Genomic DNA, 19,179 nt, shown 5'->3' on the forward strand with positions numbered 1-19,179 from the left:
AGAAGAGTGCTATGACAATGCAACCTCCAGAGAAAGAAGGGAAATTCTTTGACCAGGACTTGGTAGAGATATCAGGTGACTCTTAAAATCGTGACTGTTGTTGCAAGATCAGCATTAATTGTGAAAACTAATCTTCTGGGATTTTATTCTACATGAGCCAAGAGAGGAACAAAATATTGATTGAGTGAGCTTCAGGACTTATTTATATAAGGATCTGATTGCCAGGTTCATTCTTATGCAAAGCAGAGAGAGAAAGCTTTTTCAGCACGCATTTAAAAAATCAGATCTAAAAATAACTTTCTGCTTTGGCTTTCCTTGTAAAATGCCTGGGAGTGCTTGCCCAAGCTTCTTCCTTCAGTAGTCACTAAGAAAGCAAGAACCAGATCAAGGAAATCCCTGACACTTCCAGTAACTTTGAACTGAAGATGAGCTTGCTCTGAACTGGAACATAACTGACCCAGCTGAGCATCAGTGAGACAGAAATGTGAAACTTGTGCCCATTTCTGATGCTCAGTTGAAAGCACACCCCAATACAACTCTTACTGTATTGCTTTGAGCACGGAGTATTTTTCCATATACATGCACTCCTGGGAAGCTTTGAAAGCTAAATTTTTTAGTGCTGTGTCTCCAGGTGCTTCCTTGAAGCTGTTGTTGTTTCTGGTACCACATCTCTCTGAAGTTGTAAAAACAAACCCGTGTGCTGTATAGGGGTAAAGCCAGGAGGAGTGACCCAGCAAAGTTGAAAGAGCCTCAACACCCCCCAGAATGAAAGCAAATGGGTGGCCTTTGGAAGGCAGAAAATCAGCTCCCTAAGCCCTTGTCTGTGACCAACAGGCACACCTGATGGCATGATGAGGGAAAGCACCTCTGCATATAATATTGTCAGCTCATTAAAATCTCAGATGTAACTTTTTAATAAAAAAGGCAACCTCCACTTAATAGCTTCTTACATGCAATGCTTTCAAAATCCAAACATTGTTTTTTTTCTTTAACAGCTACACCGGGAGAAGCACACAACCTTGTGTGATATTATAAAACTAAGCAAAAGCACATCTCCAGACCAGAAAGTGCCATGCAGAACAGTTTGTACTGTATAAAGCCAGTCCTAGGTCACTCTTAGCATACATCCATACTTACAGTTCATAGCCTTGTTCCTATCAGGCTATTTATAAAATCCTTTTTCTCCCTTTAGCAAGCAGTACAGCACAAGGTTGTACACAACAGAATGCAATTCTAGGATAATGATATTGTTCTGTTTTCCATGGGGACTTTTTTTTATTGTTATTTCTCAGGAGAACATAGTGAAGGATCTCACCATCAGTACTTTCCTGCAAACATTTCTGCTCTTTTTGAAAAACCCACAACACATTTCAGTGCAGAGTAGAAATTCAGTACTAAGCAGCTGAAATAAATTCTTGAGAGTAAAACCACTAATTTCTAAAGCACTTAGTGAAGCATTTACAGCTTAAATCTAGTATGAGATCTTGAAGTTCTTACTGCATACAGAAGACTGGGGATTTGCCATTCTCCTACATGAAAAGAAAGCAAGTGCACCCAGGAGTAAATCTTTGTGGCCAGAAACAGACAGGCATGCTGCAGTGCAGGCTTCCACAACATCTGCTCCACAAACTTAATTATCCCTCACTGCACAGATGCAAAAGACATCTGAAATGTTGACACTTGGGACATACAATTTCAAGTCCCTTTAAAATTAATTTTTTTTGAAAGAAAAGCCATGCAGAAGTATTTTTGTTAGTGATGAACAAACTCAAAGTCAACAAAATCTGATCCCAGCTCATTCTAATATCAGATAAATCACATCTGTCCCATATGAGTGTTTATCCTTACTGCTCCTTAGACTCAGTCCTCAGTGGGATGATGAAACTGTGCTAATACAATCTATTACAATGCAGCCAGTTCTTCACTGGCTGCTCTTTTTGAGTCCAGAGTGCAACAACCTCATTTTGTCTTAGCAGAAATACAGAAGTCCTAAAATCTAGATAAGAACATCATTTCCAGAGGGAAATGTTAAATTAAGCTCACCTTCTAGTAGCTACAAGGGCACTGGTGGGCACTGGTCCAGCTACTGGTGGCCCTTTTATTTGCAGATTCCTTCTTCAGAACAAATTACATGTGAAATTTGGGAGAAGTTTTTAATGGGTTTACATATACAAAGGCAGCAAAGAAACATATATAAGCAAGGCTGAGATAGCTGGCTGTACAAAAGCAGACAGCTTAAATCATTTAAGAAATCGTATCCACAAATCTCTTATTTCAAGTGAAGACATCTTTCTCTTTGTCTCTGAGGAACTTTTATTCATCTCATTGCTCTTGAATTTTCACTAGCAGTCAAGTGGCAAGCTGCCAAGTAACTCACAGTTGGCTGGAAGCATGGTCACCTACAAGCTAATTGATGCCACAGAACTTCCCTCCAGGATGCCATCTGGGTTGCATTCAATATTCTTACTGGATTCAGAAGTCCATCCCTCTAAACTTGAAAGCTGCTTCTCTTGACCAAATGCCAACTTGCTGATTTTGTTTGCAAGCACACACATTTAACTACACAGCAACACCAAGCTCCTGTTCCACTCTTTTGACCATTTATGGACTGCACTATTCTACAAAAATAAAGACAAACCACTTCCCCATCTCACAAGAAGGCAAATTGGGAAAATGAGAGCTGAAGGAGGCTGTCAATGAAAGCTTACAGAGGGATTTTATACCAAGTCCCTGCCCCTGCCTGGTCAGGCACATTTTAATACAGCTAGGTACCCTGCTCTCAATGCATACCCTCAATGACTTCCTGTGAATAATGAGACTTTTTGTTTTCAATTTTAAAAATAGGGCATTTACAGAATAACCTTAGTATCACTTTTGGGGTCTATCCACCCCACTAACAATCAGACAGGTAGGGTAGGCATTTTTACTTTCCTATTTCTAGTCACTGCAGCAGAGAAGCACCTTTCTGACGTGCCGTTGCACCCTCCCACGTCTCTGCATTGACAGCAGGAGTTTCCTGCATGCAGCCAATTCCATGGGAAACAGCAACAATAAATCAATGTAAAGATGTGGAGCCCAATCAAACAGGCTGGCACTACGAGCTCTCTGCACAGGGAGGCATTTTCCAGTGGAGACCTGAGGACAGAACTGCCCAAAGCACCCAAACAACCCTTCAGCAGGCCTGCCCTCACTTGCCTGCTCTCCCTGAAAACTTTCCCTGGAATGGCCTTCATGAGCAAAGATCCTTGCAAAAGCAGTACAGATTAATTCTACAGCCACCTGCCTAGAAATTCTTTGTAATAGAATAGATTTGTCAGGACTGAGTCACGATTACCTGCTCTTCATCTAGAGAAGAGACAGCATGATGGAAAACTCCACGGCAGTTTATTTGACTGTAATTAGTCAGACATAATGCTGTTGGAACAAAAGGTCAACCTGGCAAAAGCTCATCAAAGCAAATCTCCATCAAGTTCATCCACTTCTAAACAAGTGCACAGCAGTGGTAGAGATGGAGAGTGCCTACTCACATTTGGCAATTCTTCCTGCCCATTTTTTGCAATCAAACAAAAGAATCAGGAAGTGTTATAGTACCTATATATTACAGGAAGTACCTATTCTATTACAAATACACTGGAAGCATTTTAGTATCTATATATTACAGGCAAATCCTGTTAATGTTACCTAAGAAAGGGTACCGAAAAAGCAGGATCAAAGTTCCATTACTGATGTAACAGAATTAAAGAGGTTTACACTGACTCACTAAATACCCACACAGCAACAATAAACTCACTTTGAACTCACCAAGAGTTCTGCTGTGCAATATAATAGCCTGCAGCTTAGCAGGAAAAACCACCTCTCCAAATGGCTCAGAGTTGGAGTTTTCTTGCTTTGCTTTTTTTGTCGGTTGAATATATTGCACAATATCTAAACCAGAACATGAACTTCAAGTTTTTTCAGACGCAAATTGATTACAGCAATAATATTGGGACTTTCCAAGCCATATTCAGCCATGGATACAATATTGTCAGGCAGGGCAAGGAGCTTTAATTGGGAATACTCAAACCGGGCAGTAGTTCCATTTTGTGGGACTGAGGAACATTGCTCATATTCTTTGGGTCTATTCCTGCTGAGACAGATAACTGCAAACTATGAGCCAAGTCTGGAGAAATTTTAGTTGCTGTGCTGTTCAGGGCAGGGTGAATACCAGATGCATTGGCAAAGTCAAAGCCACAGTGAGGATTTTCCTGCCACGAGCAGATTCTCAATAAAATTTAAATATCATTAACTTAGTGATCTCCTGCACGTCTAGACTTCCTGTGTCAATGTTCAGACCTACACACTGCACCTGTACCACTGAGAGCTCTGAGTGTTTCTGCTCCAAAAGGAAGAGACACCTGAAGTTTAGCACAGGAAGAACTTGCTTTAGCCATAGAATAACACATCATGCACTGGAGCAAGCTTGGCCTCTTCCACCAAAGAGCAGAGCTGCAAATGCAGACTAAGCAGCCTAAGAGAGCAATTTTACACCATCCAAAATGAAAGCAAGACCATTATAAAACTAGGGGTATCACAGACTAAAATATGCCTGCAATTGATCACTCCTTCAGCAGGCCACTGGGAAACACAAGCAAAAGAAGTACTGGAGACAGACTGAATGGTCAATAAAATATGGATGGTTTCTATTCTCATGGCTTGCCAATGGCAAGTCCTCACACAACATTGTAGCTGGGGGATGCATGAGATCAGGAATGGAATGAAGCTGTACTTTCACCCCTAAAACAGAATTAGAGAGCAGTTAATCCTCACTTGGAACAAAACAGTGGTCCAAGGCCAGAACTTGTATTGTAGCTCCACAATGATGCTCTATGCACTTCTGGAGACTAAAAGAAAGACAGGGTAATACCCTAGTGAAAACTGCTGCAGAAAACATTTTGTGAACACCACAGGCCTGAAGCCATTGATTTTTGAGTTTGCAAAGGTTTCTTATTGTCAGTTGTGACTGTTTGTAACTATGGAGGAACAAAGATCCCTTGAAATATCACATAAAACTAATGTTTTATCCAGCATATTCCCCTGCCAACACTGTTCCCTCGCCATTATTTCACAGGCTCACCTCAGGAGATAAAATGTACCCGAGGTGAAGCTCTGCCTGGCTGGTGAGGGTGGCCCTGTGGAGAAGCTCTGGCTAGCTCAGCCAGATGGGTACAGCCAGCCAGGGCTCTTCTCTCAGCAGGACCCCATGGACCACACAGATCCATCTCCTCCAGCCCTTCTGGGCCCACAGCAGCAGCTTTTCCAGCTAAGAGACGTGAATCTCAACAGAACTATGCCAGCAGGGAGAGGGTCAGGTCCGTCTCTGAAGCTACAGGGCCAAGCTTTGTCAGCAATCTAAAATAACCAAATCAGCATTTCCTCAGAGACTTCTGCAGCAGCAAGAGCAGGCTGAGCCCTCACACAGACAAGATGTTTTCTCTCTTCAACTTTCACCATCAGAGAACGGTGCTGTCCGCAGATTAAAGTAATAAGGAACCCCCAGCAAACATCGCAATTAATTAGAGCGGAACACGCAGCAAATATCTTCCCCAAATCCCAAGACACTCATCATTTAGCATTTTGGATTCTAACAGTATGAGTGAAACGAGATCCTCCATCTTCCACTTCATATCCAATAAGAAATATAACTCTCTCACACACAGAGTCCTAATAGGTATGAATCATCTCCTTCCCATCTACCGACGAGAATTTATCCAGCCTAAGACAGCGAAACCTCCATCATTCTTCCATGTCAAAGTGCTGTAAAAATCTCTGCTATTATAAAAGCAGAGGAAAAAACCCAACACAATGGCAGATAATCCCAACTGATTACTGTAGAAAAGTGACATTTACACATGCCCTTTTTCTATGTAAAAGGTCAAGCTGATGCACCAAAACGCTTCATCTACAGGAAATTCACCCCCGGCCAGAAAAGGTGATACAGCTCTCAGGTGTACCACAGTCATAAAAAACAGACATAAATTAAACAAAGGGAATTCCAGTTTGTTGTTCTGGATCTCATCAGGTTTGTTTATTCCTATCAGGAAACCTAATCCCACATGACTTCACTAGAAACAAGTAGCAGGGAGAGAACCCTTTTCAAAAACAACACAGCAAGATGCTGCCCTAAACCCCTCGCTGAATATGTTTCTAATGCCACATTCAACCTCACACTCCCCCACAGGAAGAAAAAAACACTTTTGTAGGAAGGGGGGAAATTAGGTCCTGTACTTGGCTGCCTTCCTCCCCCTCGGTGGTTTTCACTGTCAGAGAAGCATCTTTTTTGCATTCTAAAATTAACCCTGTGATATGATGATGAAGCCTGCACAAGATGGCTCAGAAAAGGAACCAGTAAGCCACAAAGATCACTGCTCAACCTTTATCATTGTGGACAACTCACTGACAGCTATCCAGCCTGCTTGGAAAAGGAAAGAAAGCAGTCTTCTAAAAGGATATTTTAGTTTCAGGTTTTCTTGAAACACTCCTCCAGTGCACTGAGCAGGCAGGGATGAAGCTGCCAGGACAAGAGCCCCTAAGCCAAGGACTCTGTAATCCTCAGCACAACCCTGACTTGCTGCAGGAATGCAGCATTTCCCATGGTGGTGAATATCTCAGCCCTGACCTTGAAAGCTGGAGAATCAAAACTGTTCAGTGACAGCAATGGCTTTTGTTCTGTGATCACACATCTCTTAGGGCACTGCTTGCCAGTGCACCCCACAGTGCCCAGCAGCCCTGAACTGGAATCAACAGTAGGCAGGTGTGGAGCTCCACATCAGCTCTGGAATCTCCAACCCTTGTCACCCTGGCAGCCTCAACCTGCATTTCAGTCTCAAAATATAAAAATACTGTAAATTAAGTAATTAGATCTGGGCAAAGTGAACTTAGCTGCTGCTTTGTGCCAGCTGAAGTACAGCATTTGTGCAGGAATTATTAATCCTTTCTGTGAGCATTAGCACAAATAAAGGCTTGCAGTATTCACATGGTTGTGTGCATAACTGAATGTGAAGAAATGCTGCTGCTCTCAGCCAAGCTTTGCAGAGTCCCCTGCAGTGCCTGAGCAAGGGAAGGTGTTAACAAAGGCTTTGTGCATTGCTGCTGAGGATGGGCACTGTGAAACAGCCGTGAGAATTAATGGCCAAACTCATGGGGAAAGACTGGAAGAAGAGCAAGGCAGTAAGACACTGTGTGCAAGCCTGGGAAAGGTTCCATATTGCTCAGGTGTGTGCTTGCCCACACCCATGGAGAAAAATTAAGTACATTATTTATCATGTCCCTCTAGAAAAGAGTGCCCCAGGATTTCTTCCCTGCTCTACACTCACTGTCTTTGAAGTGCCATGCCACAATCAGAGACCCTGTAGTCAAGAACTGGACAGATATGATTCTTTTCAACACCTGTCAATGCAGCTCCTTAATCCTAATTTAACTTCAGGGATCAACATGCACTGGCACCTTGGGCAAATACACATAACACATTATTTTATAAAAAATAGGACAGATTTCTGTGTTAAAAGAGCTCTTGTGAAAAGGGGGAACAGAAATCATCCAGCAAAGAGCTTGAAGTAAAGCAATTTCAACACCTCAATGTGATCCTGGCAGAGACTGGTCCAGGGAGTCCCTTTGAAATTCCTTATTTACCACCTGCCAAAGAGCAGTTCCCATAGAGGTTACACATCCTAAATCATGTACCGAGCCCACCCTGTACAAACTTCAGAGTTGTGCAATCTAAACTGTATCTTTGCTGTTTTACACGAGAAAGGAAGAAGGAAAAGAGTAATAAAATAAACAATAGAAAATTAGGCTACCTCAGTTACCTTTGTTCCTTCCAGAAAATGATACGCTACTAATAATTTATGGAGGAATGGGTACACAGGTGATAAGTTCAGTAGTTCGTGCTCAGATTACAGCAAGGTGTGGGCAGGAGGTGAAGGAGGCTTGAATGGAATTGAGAATGGAAAGAGCCTCTTTAGCAAGCTAAAAGTCCGTGGTGTGCAGTCTCACAACAGGAACTTTTGGCCAGCTGAAGAAGTGGCTGCAGTGATGTCTGTGTGCACACAGGCTGTGCTTCAGGATCTGCTGGAATGTACAAAACCAAAGCTCATTTTGGAACACAAAAATATTATGCTCCTCCTCAAGCACCTGTATTTTCTGTGTCCAATACTAAATACAAGAAGTGAGACATCTGAAGCATTTCTGAGACATTTGAAGCATTTCTTGTACTTGACCAACACTAAAATTTTGAAACAGTGAGTTGTCTCAACACTGTGGTTTTTCTGAATATTTTATGAACTGTATATGACAAAAGCAAAGGCTAAATCCTTGAGCAGTCATTTAATCCAAGGAACATGATTATCTGTGTAAAACAAGATAATGGTCCTGAAAAAAAGAAACTGGGAATTTTCTTCATGAGTCACTAATGTCCACAGTGAGTTGCTGAATCACTCCACAGCCTTGGGCAGAGGGTAACTTCCCCAAGCATCAACTTTCATGTCCCTGAGATAATATTTAGCCCACTTATAAGGGAAGATTCATAGAAAGCTGAACTGCTAAGCAGCCACAGGATGACAAATGTGTAATGAGCGTAACACAACCACACAAACAAGAATAGAAGCTCTGAGTTAGAGAGGCAGGAGGTGTATTTCTTGGCCTATATCAGTCAGCACTGACATTTGCTATCAAAGAAACTGGGCCATTTCTCTGTTTATAAGTAGCTCTATAGATCAACTGTGATTCAGGATGAAAAGTCTACAGGAACAGTTGTAAGTTTACATCAAAAATTCTTAGTCTCAGTGCAAGTATATTCACTACTCCTGCTGTAGCTGATTTTTGTGGTCTTAACTCCCTGGATCTCACAGAGTGCATCATATCTGGATGGAACATGTCCAGTAAATCCAGCAATGTTTACTGATATACAGTCACTGCTCAAACAGCAAGCCAAGCAGCTGGTATCTATCGTGGGAGACTCATGCAACACATTTGGAAAGATGCCTACAACCTTTACTCACCTAGATCAACAAAAACAGAAAAAAAACACTAAAGAAATTAATCCCATTAACTTCATACATGGAAAGCAAAGACAGAAAAAACCTCAGCTGAGTAATGCACAGCAGGACAAAGACTTGGGATCAAACAAAAAGTTTAATTCACCCCTTGAAATGAAGCAAAGTATCATCTCAGTGCACATCACACTACACATTACATAGGAAGGAAGGCAGCATGAGAAAAAGTATAAAACAAGGCCAGTTAAAATAAAATACAAAGTTGAAACCTGGAACTGCAGCAGTTATCTAAACGAGTGACATAGCAGAGTTAAGAGTTTACTGTCAGTTGTACACACCAGTTTATTCAACAATTATTTTAATTGATAAAGTTATGCTATATGCTACATGTAAAGGATGTCTTCAACAATGTAACATTTCAAATTTAACCAAAATCAAGATAAAACTTCCACCTATTACTATGAGTTTTAAATACACACTTTCACCCCTTTCACTACTTTGCAAGTAAAAGAAATGACACCCACAGAAGAGAGAGAAACAAAGCTAGAACTCAAGAAAAAGATAAAGAAACTTACAGCAGGCAAAATTCTCACTCAGGATGGACAAAATTCTGCAGCATTAACAAATTAGATGTTAAATAATATATCTATCTTTAAAAAGTAATCACAACAGCACAGAGAGCAGTTGCCAAAAAGAGCCCTTCTGGTTCTGCAAGTACAGGACTGTGCTCCTGCTGCCATGGAAACTCAGTCCCTCACTGCTCTGGTCCTGGTACAGTGCCACACATGCTCTCAAGCATTTAATAAATATTAATAATGCATTAAATAATATTGAACTATCAGAAACAGAACATCTAAGGAAAAAAATTGGCAATAAAACTCACTTTACATGGCTGCAGCCCAAAGGCTTGTAAGCCTTGCTCCAAGCCAGCCATAAATCCTGTTCTCTCCTAGTTTCTAACACTTGCTCTTGGCATTAAGCGTGAGGTTAGACTGACTGCCAGGCCTTAGCTTAGGCTGAAAAGAACCAGGAAAGCTGGAGGAAAAACTGAAACCCTTCCACTTGTCCAACAGGTACCTCTGCAAGGAGCAGTTGTGTGTGTTTAGCACTGGCCTGGTAGGCAGGAGGCCTCATTTCTGTTCTTGGCTCGGCTGCTGACTCTTGCACAGCTGAGTCACTCCGGAGCAGGAGAGCTCTAACACCATTTATTCACCTCTTCATGAGGAAAAAGGCACAGGGCTGCCAGATCTGCCACAGCTCTGGGAAGAAAAGTCATGGGCCTTGCCAGGAACAGAAGCACAGTCTACCAGGGCATCATTACTATGGCAAGAAACAGGATGTCTCACCCTGAGAGACCATCAGTGACAGAGCTCACAATCCTGCTTTAAAAATCTTGTGGCTTCTTACACGTTAAAATCTGGATTTTGAAAATATTTCAGTGTGCAAGGGTTTAGTTTTATTTTTCAACTAGCTTACAGTATCATTGTAACTTCTAAAGTCTAATCAGGTTTTTATCACTTGCATTTCAGACAGAATTTCTCACAGAGTAGAAAATCTGCATTAATTTTATCACAGGGCCTTTTACCCTTTTCCCCTCCCTTGTGGGTATTTAAATATTAATAATTTTAATGGAAAATAGAGAGCTAGAAAAACTACACTCAGCTTTTCCAACACTTCCCTCACATGCATCATAAAATAGTGAGGATTTCCCTCTGCCTGGAAGCAGCTGTCTGCCCTGGGAGCAGAGCACATCAGAGCAGGCAAACTCCTTTTCTGCCAAGGACCACCTACTGCTCAAGACAAGCAGCAGCCCAAATCTTCATCTCCATCACCAAACTCAACTTACTGATTTGTTTTCCTGGGCAAAGCAAAAAAAGAAAGAACGAGTGACTTCTTACAGCATTTTATAAGGCAGACACAGAAAAGTGTAGTGACACAGAAAAGCAGAACTGAGCAACAGCATGCTTTGGGAACATCTTCGAAATTACCACAGAAAGCTGCAAGGAAATGGGAAAGCTGTAGAGAAGAAAAGGACACCAGTAAAAGGAGCAGGAGAACTTCACACCAAATCAATTCTACCACAAACGCATCCCTAATACAACATCAGTCTCTGAGGCACACCAAAGTCATGGTAGATTTGTCAGTGAATTCAAAAAGCTGATGGTATTGAAAAGGCCAGCAGAAACAAAAGCTGGGTGTCTGCTGAGGGAATCAATAATGGTTAGACATTTTCAGGTGTAGCAGAGTGTTTAATCATCCTTTAGGTGGACCATGGAGTCAAGAAAACTTATTATTTCTAGCACTGGCAATCTCTTAGTGTAGGTGTACACTACACTAATAAATGGGTTCACCAATACATTACACTTCATTTCTCTGGTCTCACAATTGCAATTTGAATAAACTTCAGCTCATTTCCTGATTAACATTAAATTATCCTAAGTATCTTTCACTCCTAATAACAATCAGTCAGAAATCCCATCTCTAACCTGTGCTAAGCCCAGGTCTAGAACACTGCAGACACAAGAGAACTGGTCTGTATGGACTTTTCATAGAATCACAGAATAGTTTGGGTTGGAAGGGACTGTAAAGACCATTAGTTCCAAACCCCTGTCGTGGGCAGGGACACCTTTCATTAGACCAGGTTGCTCAGTGCCCCAGCCAGCCTGGCCTTGAACACTGCCAGGGATGGGACAGCCACAGCTTCTTTCTCTTTATACATTAAAAGGCTTGGATGAAGTTTACCTGCCTTGGCGCAAAATGTAGAATATGCTTCTATCCTCTGAAATGACAGCTCTGAGCTCTCTGATAAACAAAGTCATGTTGGTTTTAACTGCACTTTCATAATTTCCTTCTTGAACTTAATCATTATATTCACTCTTCCCATTCTCCTTGACCTCAGGAAAGCTTTTCAGCTCGCAGCTCATTCTTGTAACTGTATCTAGAGCAACTCTTGTGCCTTCTTGCTGTAGCACAGCAGTGCTGCATAAAACCAAGTTCACTTCCCTCAGTAACTGTAATGTCCCCAGTGGCCCTCCCTTCTGCCTTTTCAGAGGTCCTATCTCAATTCTGTCTTTCTTTCCCAGACCATAAGCAGGAGTGATAGAAAATCACCTCCTTCTGGAAAGCAGTCTGCATCTAGACTGCTTACTAAATAAAACTGCATAAATAAAAGTGTTTAAGAAAATGTCCCAGGAAATAGGGAAAAGGAGAAGGGCATGTACTTAAAACTTCATTTTCTATATAAATGTGCAGCAGGTTGCACTAACAGAGAAGATATCCAGACACCACAAACATGCAAGTTAGTTTTTCAGAGCAGATAACAAGAATATAATGAAAAATGAAGATAAATAAATAAAACCATTCACTGAGGAACACAAGAAATCAGTAAACTGGTTTTGAGCCTAAGCTGGATATTAATCCAGTACAGACCAGGACAAGCAGGCAGCAGCCACACAGAAAAGCAAACAAATCCTGCCTCTCAGCACCAGTCCTTCCAAGTGCTTCCAGTTTTGGGATAAGCATGCAAGCTGGCCACACAACACAGTTAAAATGTCACTGGCACAATCAAGAGCATATGACCATATGACCACAATCAAGAGCAAATGTCAAGGAACCCTAAAACTCCACATGGTGACATGCACAGCACCTCCAGGGTGGCAGGCAGCAATCACGCAGCATACAGGACAGTGGCTCAGTACAAAACAGAAAGAAAAACTGGAGCAATGCATAACAGAGGACAGAAAGTTATAGAACACATGTGGCATTGTGAGTGCCTACTGTGTCACTTGGTCACACCCCAAAACCTGCAAGCCTGGCACACCATTACACTCCTGCACTTCAAAGCCACAGTCACACTTAACCCTGAACTGGATCCAGAATTTAGTTTTCAAATGGGCTTTTTGATGTTTTTACTCCAAAATTCCAGCTCTAGTGAAACCTGCACTGAAAAGCACAGAGACCATGAGGCTGCCTCCTGGGCTTGCACACAGGCAGCAGGAGTCAAACTCTGCAGACTCTCTGTACAAAGCCAGTGGAAGAACAGGAGTCCTCCTTCCTCCCAATTGCAGAGGGAATGTGTCTCAGCTACACAGCCACCTCCTGTGGCCACAAGGCAGGCAAGGGCAGAGGAGGTTTGCTGATGCCACATGTTTACCTGCATTCTGGACACATGGGAACAGTTTTTGAAACAGTAACTCCCTTCAGACTGCATCTCGTACCTGAGGCAGCCTCAACCCTATCTATAAAATAGCCCCATGAGCAGTCCTCACCAGCAAGCAACAGCACAGAAAGGATACCAGTGCAAAGGTGGAAAATGGAACTTTAAACAATAAATAGTAATTCTGCATTTGGCTGTGTCCCCCTGCAGGCAGGTATTACAAAGCTGAAATGATCCTGCAGCTTGTGTTTAATTTTAGGAAACTGGTTAACCTACTGATTGCTTTTTGCAACTATACTCTTTGCCATATTTAGTGTTTATTCAACAGTGAAACATTTAAGCAGCGATCCTCCAGTCTCCTTCACCCACACTGTGAGTTAAGATAATGTGAACCATACTTACATCATAAAACTAAAATCAAACAACTATCAAAGTAACAGCTCCTATTCTGCGTCAAATATATTGCGTCTGGCAGCTGTTTGCAAGGTCTCCCTTGTTTTCTGCTGGCTGCAATGGCAAGCAGGAATAAACTTGTAAAGCTAGGGAAAAAGCCTCCAAGAGCCACTGTTCCTTCAGAACAGCACTCTAGGATTTTCCATTCTGGGTGATGTGTCACACAGCAGCAGCACCCTGGACACACAGCACACACACCCCTAGTCTGACCTGGCTTTGCAGCCTCCACCTTTCCTGAGGGAGACATAGAAAAAAAGTCAGTATCCCACATTTTGAGTACCTCAGCAAAGAGTGCTTTTGCTAAAACACTGTGCCTCAGAAAATGGACATTTTCCCACTATAAAAGTAGCTTTGATGTTTTATAAAGTTGCTGCTGTACCATTACAAAAAATGTCTCAATGACTGTGCATCTGCAAGCATTGTGTGAAATGGCTTGTAAGAGTCTTTTCAGTGTTTCCAAAGAGGAAAACTTATCGCAGGGAAGGACTAAAATGCATCTACAGAAATCATGTTCAGAACTGCCCTGGGGCCCTGTGTTCATTGTAAGGACCACGTTTAGTGCATATTGTGGCACTGCAAGCCCCAAGTTGTGACTGGGATTTTGTTTTTCCAGGCCTACACAGACTGGACTGAGCCCAAGCAAATCCTTTTGCATAGAGCAGAACAAATAGTTTTAGGACAGGTTTAAACTCTGCAATAGGTACCCAAGATTTCTAATTGCAGAGTTTACAACTAGATTTCCCCAGCAATCCAAACAATGTAACTTCTACTTTTTTCTCTCTGGAGTTCAGTTCCCCTTCCAAAGATACATTTTAAAGAACATATCTACTCCCTTTTTATCTTTCTTTCCTCAAAATGGTATAATTTTCTGAAAACATGACAGCAAAACAGCATCTTCATATTCAGGCAATCTGTTTACTGCTTTATTTTTATATATTTCTACAATGCACACAAATTAGTGTCTCCTCCTTCTCTCCTGTTAACACTTCACAAGTCATGTGCCTACACACAAACGAGCACCATCTCCTCCCTTCCTGGCAGCCTCCTTGGCTACCGTTCTTTTGCTAGCCCAGAAACCCTGTCCTGGATAAATTTAACACACCTTAAAAACCAGTGCTGCCTTCAGGTCCAGTGTTTGCTCTATTTACTCACACATCACTCCTCTGGTAGGTAAGTTGAACCACCAGCCACGACAGAAAAGGATTACTCAGTTGAAAGCAAATGCCAAGGATGCAATACATTTTGATTACTGAAACATTCTTCTTAGAATCCAAAACATGATGCCAGCAAATCATGGGAGCACGGAGGATGGGGAGAAACAGGGACAGACACGGGACACAGCACAAAGGGGACAAAAAAAAAAAACCCAAACAAATAATAATTCAGTCCTGTGCAAAGACAATTTCTACTAGGAAACTCATAGAGTCCTGCCAGAAAAAAAAATCAACTCTTTACAACTATTTAAGATACTCTTGGTTACAAAATTTTCCAGTGTATTAGACTGTCTACCACAAGGAACTGGTTTCACAAAGCAATTCTTCACACCATAAAGACCATCCTATCTCTTTAAAAAGGGAGAATATACACAAGCAGCAATGAGCTATTACAAATACATTATCAGCTCTGGGAAAAAGAATCATCAAGTAATTACAGAGGTTATCAGGGTCCTTATCAGTACTCACTGCCAGCAGGCTACCTGCATATTCATTTCCCTCTCCATCACCACTGTGGCATGCAGAGTTTTCCAAAATAGTTTCTTCTATTGCATATGTTCATAAAATAATTTAAAAATAAATATCTGTTTATTACAGCAGGTATCTAGAAGCAAAAACATGGAATATATTTTTTCACCCAGTGAGTAGAACTCCAAACATTCCATATGCTGAAAAGCAGTATGCACTTTCAAAATAAAGCAGTGTTCAGAACAATTTAAGTGAAAAAAATGTGCATGACAAATGCAATTTTTGTCTTTCAGTCTGCTTGAAGAAGCAACTGCAAAGTCTCTCTATCTATGAACTAAATTAACAGTCCATGAGCAATTTCTGTAGTCTGATTCCCAATCAATAATAAATGCCAAATTCAGATTAAAGTGAAGAACATATTTTACCACCCCCAAAGGCAACAACTATAAAAGCCCTGTGCAATAAGCATTCTAACACAGCACAGTCCACGCTGAGCTGATGTTCAACAGCATGTTGTTCTACACGCTCCTGACACAATGCTCAGAGGGCTGATCATATGGAAAAGGAGAAAATAAAAAAGCAGCCCAGATACTGAACCCCTCACTCGTGCAGGGCAAGAGCTCAGGACACAAACCTACTCTTCCATTTTGAAAGCAGGGTCCAGAATTCATTGAAGAAGCTCCTCCAGCCACGATCCCAACCTCCGAAATGCAGCTCCAAAAGCACTGCCCACAGGTCACCTGCAGCTCACCAAGCCTTTGGACCACAGTGCACAGAGGTTTTAAATAAAAGGCTTCAAGAACACCATTATATACCTGCTCAGAGACTCCCAGTGCTTCCACAGATTACTATCTCTCATGGGAAATATAGACACTTCTGAGAAAACTTTCCCAGTTACGGCTACACAAGAGTCCATGGTAGTTCTCAGTCACCCCCGGCTTCCCCGAGTCTTTTGCAACTTGAAACATTCCACATCTAAGCTGCCTCTAAATATAATGCCATTATAATTCCTGCAAAAGCCATTTCTATATCAAAATGAACGCTGCTAACTCCCCAGATCATAAAAAAAAAAAAAATCATACATAAAGCAAATCAAGTCCTCTGAATAAAGACAGCAACCAGAAAAAAAAAGTTATGGGGTGTTCACATGGAACATCTTGTCATAATTTAAGAGTTTGGGAATCCTTGCTCTCCTTAAACTAATCTACTTAGACTTGAGTCCAAATATCACCTGACACATGAAGATGCTAACAGGGAAATCACATATGGAAAAACACATAACCAGTGACCTTTCTTTTCGTGATGTATTCACTGGGTCTATGAGCTTTGAAGAGTTCACTCACTGAATGCACATTCAGTGCCTGTTATTCTACAGAGATAATTCAAGAGATGTGCTACAATATTTGCAATTTTAAACCCCAAATTAAAGACACTTCTCTTCAAGATTTAGGCTCTGTAATTTCTATTACAGTTGCTTCTTAGACTCCATGGCTGAGACAAATTCTCCCAGGCTATCAGAAGCTGTAAGCAAAATAACAGCCAAGTTATAACAGCACAACCCTACAAAGTACCCAGAGTTTATGCGTTTCCACTGATACACACTAGGGCCACACCACAGGAGAAGGAACGAGTGCCATTTTCTCAGGATTGGAAGTACAGATCTTGCCCTCTCTTCCCTTACACTATGAAGGAATTAGTGTTACATGGCTGACACTGCCAAGCCAAGCAGTGCTACTTGTTTATCTGCTTTGTCACGCTGACTGCAAACATATTTAAACACAAGATTCACACCCACTCCACATCTTGTAGGATGATTGCGAGTAAGCAACATTTCACATGAGCACCTGTCACTCGCTCTTCCGGGGTTTAACATCCCACCCAGCTGCCCCGAGGACACACACCGCGCTGTTCCTCTTGGGCGCTCCGAGCAGAGGCGCTGCTGGAGGCGAGGGGGCGGGCAGAGGCGGGCAGGGAGCTGCCAGGTGACGCTGCCGCCGGACCCGCGCTGCCGCGGGCACCCCGGCCGGGCCGGGCAGCAGCGAGGAGCCGCTGCCCCGCGGCGCCGCGTCACGGATCTGCTGCTCCCGGCAGCCAATGGGCGCCGCGGCCGGGCACGGCGCGACTTCATTCATTCATTCATAAAAAAGAGGCGCAGCGCAGCTGGGAAGCGCGCCCTGCCCGGCACCCCCGCCCCGCGCGGGGCACGGATACTCACGGCAATCCGCCTCGTCACTGTTATCCGAGCAGTCGTCGTCCTCGTCGCATTTCCAGATGGCGGGGATGCACCGTTCGTTCCGGCACTGGAACTGGTTCTCCTCGCACTCCTTGACGGCGCCTGCGAGACACGGGGCCGCGCCTGGGTCAGCGGGGCGCGCTCCCACGGCCGGGCGGCGGGGGCATCCCGGGGCCGCCTCGCCGCTCGGCCCGGCCGCGGACAACCCGGGCAAGGCATCGGGAGCCGCCGCCGGCCGGCTGGGGGCTGCGGCTGGGCTCGCCGGGGCACAGCGGCTCGGCGCGGGGCTGGGGGAGACGCGCCTCCGCGGGAGCACGGCAGCGATCCCGAAGCTGCTTTGTGCAGGGATAAAAGGGGCCATTCCCCCGCATTGTTTTAAAGGCGGAGGGAAAAGGAGCCTGGGAATAGAATATGGTTAAACCCGAAACACAACAGACAAAGAAAAATTATAAAGCGGAGTGATGCTGGGAGCTCCTGCGCATCCGCCGGGGCAAAACGCACCGACACCTGGGGACGCGGGGCGGAAAAGGCACCGGCGCCGTCCCGGGAAAAGGGACCTGACCCAACTAAAGTTGAGGGCGGGGGGAGAACGGAGCAAATCTGCTTTACAGACTCGGTGCCGCGCTGCTCTGATGAGGCACAAATCCCCTCTGAAAGGGATTAAAGGTGGCAGCTCCTGTCACCAGCTCTCGGGCTGCATTCGCCCGCTTGAAGAGCGTGCCCGGCCCCCGCAGGTCGCAACCCCCGAGCGTGCCCAGCCCTCCGCAGGTCCCAAACCCCGCGCAGGGCACCGGGGCGAGCGGGCATCCGCGGCCGCACATCCCGGGGGTGCCCGTGCCGGCAGGACGCTCACCCCCTCCCCAGCAGCGCTGAGGCCGGCAGACCCCGGCGCTGAGGCAGAGCGGCCGTAGCGCGCCGGACCCACCTTTGCCGAGGTGCAGCTTGAGCAGCAGCAGCTGGAGGAGCAGCAGCCGGGCGAGCGCTGGCCGGCACATGGTGCTCGCTCCCTCCCTCCCTCGGTGGCAGCGCGCCGTGTGCGGGGTGCGCGCAGCCGGCGCGCCGCTCGCTGCCCGCCCCGTGCCGACTGCGGCCGGCGCCGCCCCCGCCCCGCCGCGCCGCCGCCGTGACGCGCCCCGCTGGGCGGGCCCCGCTCGGCTCGGCCCCGCAGAGCGCGGCCGCCGCCGGCATCCCGCCCCCCGGGGCAGCGCCGGGGGGACACCTGCGGGACGCCTCCCCCGCTGCCCGCGGCCGCCGAAAGGGACCCCCGCAGATGGCGCGGCCGCAGCTCCCGGGCCGGCACCCTGGAGCTCTCGCTGGGATAGGCGGGCCTGGGCCCTGCTGGGTCTGACCGGGTCAGGCCTTCAGGTCCTGAGCCTCCCTCGGTGGCCTTGTTACAGTGACAGCATCATTCATTATCTTAATTTTATTGAGCCAATTAAACGTGCGGGCTCCTTTAAATGGCCTCGAGTCACAAATTGTGCGCTCTCCTCATTACTTCAGGTCTCCCACTGAGGGGTTTTATTATGACCATACTGATGTGGTCATCTCCATTTAATTGTATTAAAATTAGTGAAACAAGTACCAAGTATACTAAAGGTGGGCACCTCTCTTCGTAGGGACTGCTTA

At 44.5% G+C, this 19,179-nt stretch overlaps 1 protein-coding gene across 3 annotated transcripts in view; it reads right to left on the reverse strand.

Annotated features, from left to right (window-relative positions):
- Nucleotides 1-18,647, reverse strand: part of LRP8 (LDL receptor related protein 8) — a 170,742-nt gene extending 152,095 nt beyond the window's left edge. Inside the window, exons 1-2 of one of the 3 annotated variants that reach the window (XM_064428895.1) lie at nucleotides 18,479-18,647; nucleotides 17,536-17,655 (exon numbers count right to left, since the gene is read on the reverse strand). In XM_064428895.1, coding sequence (XP_064284965.1) covers nucleotides 17,536-17,655; nucleotides 18,479-18,548 — 190 coding nt within the window. In that variant the 5' untranslated portion in view covers nucleotides 18,549-18,647. Of the gene's footprint in view, nucleotides 1-9,604; nucleotides 10,888-17,535; nucleotides 17,656-18,478 lie in introns of those variants that run through there. The other 2 variants (XM_064428894.1, XM_064428897.1) reach the window with 2 other exon arrangements.
- Nucleotides 18,648-19,179: the final 532 nt, after the last annotated feature.

This window comes from Passer domesticus, chromosome 7 (genome assembly GCF_036417665.1).
Source record: "Passer domesticus isolate bPasDom1 chromosome 7, bPasDom1.hap1, whole genome shotgun sequence".
NCBI lineage: Eukaryota > Metazoa > Chordata > Aves > Passeriformes > Passeridae > Passer > Passer domesticus.